Genomic DNA, 8032 nt, shown 5'->3' on the forward strand with positions numbered 1-8032 from the left:
ATGTTTAAGTTTCTTTTAAAGAAAAAAAACCATTGAGCAGTAGGGAACATTCTATTAAACTTTAGTCGTGAAAATTACAACGTTCAAAGGCTTTATAAATGTAAACTTTATCACCTTCTCGGTGTACTTTTTTTTTCTATAAAATATTCGTAAATAGGAGCAGGCGTATAAATGGTGTAATAGGCATTATGAAAAACTTTATTGTTGAACAAAAAGCAAGGCGATTGGTCCATACAAGCAGGATAAATGTTTTTCATTATTTTACAATTTTTCTTCAAGTTATCATACTCCCATTTGTTAGATAGATAAGGAAACAAAAAATAATACTTCAAAGTCAGTTTAAGTTTGCTTTTCCACGAAGTGCATTGCTTTTCCATGTTTTTTGATTTGTAATAAAGTTTATATACTTTAATAAACTCTTCTAGTTTTTTTTTAGTTCTTCGTGTTGTTTTTCTACTGTTGTTTTGGTTATATTTAAAAAATCACCGTTTATTATGCGACATACTTTAAACATGCTCGTTCTCCATGAAGGTGATTGTTCTGCAAAATTCATATAACGACGAGAAGGTTTTTCAAACAAATGAAGCCAGTTTTCATAGTGTTTAGCTATAAAGATATAATACAAATCCTTGTATTTTTCTTCTTCCAAGTTCAACTCCAAGTTAAAATTTTTTAAATAAGTAAATATAATATCTTGCCATTCTTCAAAGGTGTTATTTAAATGGTGAAATTCAAACAACATAGGATGTAATTCGTTATCTGGATAAAAAAGTTCAAGAGCTTTGATAAGACTTTCGTCGAGTTGTTTGCTAGTCATTTTCTCTTTCAAAAATGAACTAGAATTTATTTTTTTTACTTTTTATAATAGGAAAACAGATAAGAAAAAACAAGTTTTTTATTAATAAAACAGGTTTTTTTTAATTCAATTTCAAAAATTACAAAAAAAAATTATTCTTCATCTTCTTCTAGTACTTCTGCTACTTCGACTTTGGCTTTTTTTGCTTCACTCGCTTCTTTTTCAGCAAACTCAGCACAGGCTTTTTTCAAATTCTAATTATAATTTCTAGGGACACCATTTTTATTCATAGTGTTTTGGAAAGACGGTTCTACAGCCAATAATCTTTCATACTCTGTAACATGAATCTCATCATCTTCTTTTGCTAATCGAATCTGATAACTGTTAAACTCGATTGATTTTAATATGAGGGTTTTAGGGTAAGCCACTGTCATATAGGCTCTGTTTTGAGCTGTTTGCATACTATCCATCAAACTTTTCAATACTTTTTTGGTCATTTTGTTATGATTAAATTTAAAAACCACATTATGCCTTAGGACATTTTAAATTTGTTGTCGTCTTTTGTTAATTTTAGTTCGGATCTGAATAAATAGTACGTTTGTTGAGATCACACATATCTCTGTACTTCCATGGTAACAAGATTTCGCAGCCCTCATTTTTTGGTTTGTAAATCAATTCTTTTTTAACATAGTTAAATTGTGCCAGTGGTTTGAGAGGAACAGTGGAATATTGTTTATCTTTTACATTTTTTTCTTCTTTAAATTCAATAAACCACAAAGTAGCAGCGGCTAATTCTGCAAATTTGACATAGGTGTTATCGTTGCAATAAACATTTTCAAACTCAGATATTTTTGTTTAGTTGTGTTTTGAATAAATTTTTAAATTAAAATGATCTCCTTTTATACTGTTTGAGTTGAAAAGAGAGATTAAAAAAAACAATTACTAAACAAGTTTTTAAAAAAAATGTTAATTCCTTATGAAGAGTTTAAAGTTCAAAATGTGGTGTGATGTACTTTAAACTTTGTACTTTGATACTTTAATTCTATTTTAATGATAGAGATTATGTTGTTATGACTACCATTTTATATAAAAAGGGGGAAAAAAAGTTGTTCAACTCATCAACATCTTCTGGTAAAGACAGTGAGATATAAAAAATGTGTTTAAAAGAAAAATGGAAAAGGAAGAAAATAGATATTATAAAAGAACAAGAATGGAAATTGTAAAATTAAAATACAAACATTTTGATGGTAGTGTTCAATTAGAAAAATCATCAGTTGTAGAAGATTACGATAGAAAATTAGTAAAAAAAATAGATGATTTATTTTAAAATATGTGAATTGATACTGAATTTAATACTAGTGTGCCTTTATTGCCCTATATTAATGAACTTTTTAATAGACCATTAAACAAAAAGGATTTAAAACAGTTTGAATTTTATTATTATTGGTTTGGACACTGTGAACTTTGTAGTAAAATATATTTGTTTTAATAGTTTTTTTTTGTAAATTAAGTAAATTTGTAAAAATTGTATTGTTTCTCATAAGGAAAAAAGAGAACATGTAGTTTATTCTTTAGAACAAAAACACAATGTATGTATTTAAATTTTTTTAGATGAATAAAAAGGTTAAAATAAGAGATACTCAAGAGTCTTTTTATGAAACAAAAGAAAGTGCTTGTTTTGATCTGAGAAGCACAAAAGATTATATACTTCAACCACAACAACGTACTTTAGTAAGCACCGGAGTGTATATTGATTTAATGGAACCAGATTTAGTAGGACACATATACTCAAAATCAGGTATGGCTTTTAATTATGGAGTGGTTGTGTTGAATGCTCCAGGAATAATAGACGTTGGTTATAAAAATGAAATTAAAGTCATATTGATGAATCATTCGAAAGAAGATTTTATTATTAAACGTGGAAATGCTGTTGCTCAGATGGGATTTGTGAAAATATTTAAAGCCATAAAAAATGTAATAGAAATGGATGGATGTGTTTGTCGTGAAGTGAAAATGTCAATTATTAAAGATGTAGAAAGAAAGGGTGGGTTTGGTTCCACTGGAAAATATATTTTTTTGTAATATTATTTTTATATTGTATAAATTTTTTTTTAGATTAGTAAAAATTATGGCAGATAGAATTGCAGAAAATAGCAAACCTTCATTTACCATTTATACTGACAATCCGAGTTTTTTATTCAATGGTTTGTATAATGAAAAAATAACGAATTTATATTTTCGAGTATCCCTTTTAGAAGAAATGCACAATAATAATGGACATGGTTGTAAGATAAGGATTTTGGAAAATTTTAAGGAGCAATTAAAAAATGAAGACAAAGTTTATTATAGTGTTCCATTTTATTATAAAAATTATCAATTTTTAATGAAAATGAATATCAATATAAAATGTGATAGCCATGACGAAGAAGAAATTGGATTGTATATTATAATGAGATCCTCACCTTATGATGCTATATTAAAATGGCCTTTTATAAATCACTTCATTACATTTAAACTGTGTGGACCTAATGGTAAACAAATGAAAAAAAGTTTTATTACTGAGAATAATGTGTCTTTTCAACGACCAGCTAAAGATGGAGAAAATGTTGGTTATGATATTGCAACTTGATAAAAAAAGCAGACAATAATAATTATTTAATTGAAAATAATTTATATATCAAATGTAAAATTAAGTAATTTTTTAATACAAGGTGACGAGGATAATAGTATTCAAAATTATTTAACAAATTTAAAATTTATAGCAACAAATTTGGCTGAATTAATAACTTTTAGTTATAATCATATTGAATTTAATCATTTTGTTTATACTCACGAATTAGAATATAATTTTAATAATTTATCTGTTTAATTAGATGATTGAGAAATTATTTTAGAAGTTTGATAAAAAGAACAATGTTAACAAGTATTAACTTTCATGATAGTATTTTGTTTTTCTAATTTTTTTATTGTAATTTTTTTAGACAACTAATTAAAAAATGAATAATGAAAACTGGACTGAAGATCGTATTCAATGGATTACCAAATATTACAAGCCACATCATTCTGAAGTGGAATTGTGGAAGATTTTGGAAGAATTATCACCTGTTTTTTATTTTCATTTTGTTATCATTGAAGAATTTTTAACCAAAGATGAACATCAAGATGGAATATTGGGAGAGTTTGAAAAAATAACAGAAATTATAAATAAAAATAATGAGCTGATAAAAAATTATCTAAATCTACGTAATTTTTTACTAGAATTGATAAATCAAATGATTGTCATTTTCAATCTTGCGATTGAAGATGATCAGTTTATAGTAACAAAAGAAAAAGAGGAATTTTTATGAAGAGATGAAGTGATGTTCTCCTATATAAAAACAAATGTGGATATGAAAGTTTTTCATTATATTTCAAAGCATGAAGAAAGATATTTGTTAAAAAAAACAATTAAAAATTATTTTATCACTACTTTTATAAATATTCTTAATGAGTAAAATTTTTTTTAACTTTGTATTTTTTAAATTTTTGTACTTTAAACTTTGTACTTTTTAGGTTAACTAATTAAAAAAATGGAGTTTCTTCACGAGTTTGATTGTGCAAAGTATATTTCGAATATTTACTTAAAGCTCGATAAACACAATGCTGATATCGCTTATGAATATCGAAAAGTAAAATATTTTATTAAATATGGTAGTTATGCTGTTCATTTTGATAAAAGTTTGGATATGAATGGATATGGAGTAAAGGAAGCCAATGAGGAAATGAATAAATTAATTCGAAAAGATGCTGAAAAAGATGGTTTTAAAGAAAGAATAAAAACTTTAGTAATTTATATTCATAAAAGATATCGAGTATTTGAAAAGAAAAATAGATTATAAGAATGAGAAACAAAGAATGAGAGACAAAGTTATATTTGATTATATTGAAAAAAATGTTCCTCAATTTAATAGAGAAATAATGAAATATTTTTATTTACAGAGTGAAATTGAAAAAGTATTATTTGTACGTGAGGAATTACAGAGTTCATTTTTAAAAACGATGGAATATATGAGTACTTTTTATTTAGAGTAAATAAATTTTTTTATTTTTTTTAGATTACATAATAAAAAATGGAAAATGAAACAGGTACAAAAGAAGAACTGTTTGACAATCCAAACTCTTTGTTTGGAATGTCAAAAACGTATTAAAGAAATAACTGACGTGTTATCTGAACTTAAAACATTAATGAATAATGTAAACAAACTTCTTGATGGCAGCGACTCTTCTTCTTAAATTTTTTTTATTGTAAAGATGATAAATTATATTTTTAATTTTTTTTAGATTACATAATAAAAAAAATGGTAAAAATAACAGTGCGAGCAACCAATAGTTTTATGACACCTGTAGTAACCACATCTTGATATATAGAGCTATGCTCAAATTGTCAAAAAGCTAAAATTGTTTATGTGATGAACGAACCAAAGAAAAAAATTTTATAATTTATTTTTTTTATTTTTTTATTGCATTTTTTAGATTGCATAATAAAAAATGTCTTTTGAAAATCAAGTTGAAAAATTAATCACTCAACTTTTATTAATATCAGCTGGTATTTATGATGAAAGTCAAACAATACGAATGTTAACGCAACAATCTGAATCTTGTCCAAAAGAAAATTGTACTGGTTGTAGTCTTTGTGAATCTTGCAAAGGAACTTATGATTACATTCATCGTTATATTCACGAAGAAAATATTAAAGAAACTGTACTTGAAATTTTTGAAAATTATACTTTATTATGAATAAATTTTTTGTAATTATTTTTTTTAGGTTACATAATAAAAAAATGGATGTATTTTATGAAGGTGAAATTGTTAAAAATGATGATGGAAGTTTTGGTATCGTTAATGATAAATTTGTGAACATAGATCTTGCACCTCTTCTCTTTGAACTCAAGGCAAGTGATATTTACAATAATGTTCGTAAAGAGTTTGAAAAATAGGGGTGTTTGGAAGATTTTAATCGTAAGGAGATGTCTCAAGAAATGTCTCAACAAGAATTTGTAAAAATTTTATTTTGTAAAAGAAATTCGTCAAATCAAACCAGAAGAATTACGAGTTATCAGTTGTTCAGAAGAAAAAACCTTAGCAATTGAAAAAGAAATTTTATTACAATGTTTATCAGCAACAGCGTTTTCAGGATATGGTTTAACTCAACATGATTCAGAAATATGAGAGAAAGTTGCGAAAAAAATAGCATGTATGGAAACATTACTCCATGTTATTTGTAAAAAACGTGAAATGTGTGTATAACCCTAACCCTAACCCTTACCCCTGACCCCTGACCCTAACCCTAACCCTAAGCCTAACCCAGCAAAAAAAATTGGGTTGTTAGAAGTTTTGCTAAAATAGACTAGGAAATATCATGAAAGCGAAATTCTTTGTTTGGGATTATGTCCATGTCAAAATAACAATTTGTGTTTTAAATGTCAAATAAACAAAAAAGCGATTATACATTCAGAAATTAATGGTTATGAAATGAAATATAAACATTTTTTATATATGGACATGTAAAATCTTTTTTTATAATAAAAGCATATTTATTTTTTACTTTATCTATTTCAGTCAGAGTGATAAATGTTTTTTGAATTAAAAAAATGTCAATTTTTTTTAGATGAATAAAATAAAGACACTGAGATAATGATAACAAATAATGAATTATCTGTTGTCTTTGTCTCAGTATCTTATTTTCTTAAAGCAGCAATAAAAATAGATTTTACGTTCAGAAAAAAAAAATTTATTTTTTATATAGTGTGAAAAATTTTTTAATCAAGTAAATTACAAGTAACTTTTTTTTAGATGAATAAAATAAGAGAAAATGATAATAAAAAATTGCTCAAGTTGTTAATCAAACAAATCCTATTGACTGAAGATGAAGTGTTAGCTGCAAAGTTTTTGTTGTTGGTTCATGGACCAGATGATTTATCTTGTAAACTGGAAAGACTCGTTGAGCAGAACATTATTTTTATGATGTTTTTTGTAAAATATGCTATTATGCATTTATATTCAAAATAAATTTATTTTTTTTCAGCAAAATAAAAAGAAAATGTTATCTTTACAACAACAAAAAGCGCTTCAATGGCTTGATGAAGGAAAGAATTTTTTTATTACTGGAGGTACTGGATGTGAAAAAAGATAAATTGTCAAAGAAATTGCTCAAAGTATACAAATTTATAAAACAATACATATTACTACAAGTACAGGAAAAGCAGCTCATTTATTAAATGGTGTCACTATACATGCTTTTGCTGGTAAAGAAACTGGTGTTAAAAGTTTAGATTATTATAAACGACATATGCATCCTGACATTAAAAAAACGTGGTTGAAAACTGATGTTTTAATTATTGATAAAATTTCAATGATTAACGCTCAAGCATTTGATTTATTACATTTAATAGCTCGTGAAATGAAACAATGTTATGATGAATTATTTGGTGGTATACAAGTTATTGCTTATGGTGATTTTTTCCAAATGCCACCTGTCAAAGGAGAATTTGTTTTTAAATCTAAAATATGGCAACAATACATGACGGAAGTTTTGGTTTTAACTGAATGCTTAAGACAAAAAGAAGATGCGCAATTTTTTGGAGCTTTAAATGAAATACGTTTTGGTCAAGTTTCAGACCAAACTATTGATTATTTTATGCCGCGTTGTTTTGAAAAAGATGAAAATTTAAACACTAAATATACAAGATTATCTTTTAGAAATATGGAAGTTGATGTTTATAACAATAATAAATTGGAGACTATAAAACAAGAAGGGTATTGGTTTTAAGCTAAAGATGTTATTAAAAATCGAAAGATACAATGTTCGTTCCAAATTACGGCAGCTGTTTATCTTAAAATAAGTGCTATTGTTATGCTTGTGAGAAATATTAATGTGGAAGAAGGTTTGTGCAATGGTACTATTGGTACAGTCATTTTAGTAGAAAATAATGCTGTTTGGGTTAATATGAATAAAAAAGAAGTCAAAATTGAATGTGTCAAAGAAGAGATTTTAGATTGTTCTCATGCTGTTGTAGGCTCAAGATTTGGTTTACCTTTAAAATTAGCTTTTTCTTTTACTGTTCATAAAGCTCAAGGAAGTACAATGAATAAAGCAGTTGTTCAATTTAATTCAAAGGCTTTTATTATTAGTCTTTATTATGTTTCTTTTTCACGAGTTTGTAATATTAATGATATTTTTATAATTATTATTAATAA

The 8032-nt window shown here is 25.8% G+C and overlaps 1 protein-coding gene across 1 annotated transcript; it reads left to right on the forward strand.

The window, feature by feature from the left end:
* Positions 1-5616: 5616 nt before the first annotated feature.
* LOC136089877 (ATP-dependent DNA helicase PIF1-like) lies at positions 5617-7604 on the forward strand. Its single transcript, XM_065815970.1, has 4 exons — positions 5617-5727; positions 6629-6775; positions 6861-6945; positions 7033-7604. Exons 1-4 carry the CDS (start codon positions 5617-5619, stop codon positions 7602-7604), a joined length of 915 nt encoding a protein of 304 aa, XP_065672042.1.
* The last annotated feature ends 428 nt before the right edge of the window (positions 7605-8032 follow it).

This window comes from Hydra vulgaris, chromosome 13 (genome assembly GCF_038396675.1).
Source record: "Hydra vulgaris chromosome 13, alternate assembly HydraT2T_AEP".
NCBI lineage: Eukaryota > Metazoa > Cnidaria > Hydrozoa > Anthoathecata > Hydridae > Hydra > Hydra vulgaris.

Excerpts from the sequence above, each read along its gene's own strand:
- LOC136089877 (XM_065815970.1), top strand. The coding sequence starts at position 5,617 with ATGGATGTATTTTATGAAGGTGAAATTGTTAAAAATGATGATGGAAGT. Across the intron at positions 6,776-6,860 it reads CTTGTAAACTGGAAAGACTC|CAAAATAAAAAGAAAATGTT; the intron begins GTTGAGCAGAAC and ends ATTTTTTTTCAG. Across the intron at positions 6,946-7,032 it reads GAATTTTTTTATTACTGGAG|GAAAAGCAGCTCATTTATTA; the intron begins GTACTGGATGTG and ends CTACAAGTACAG.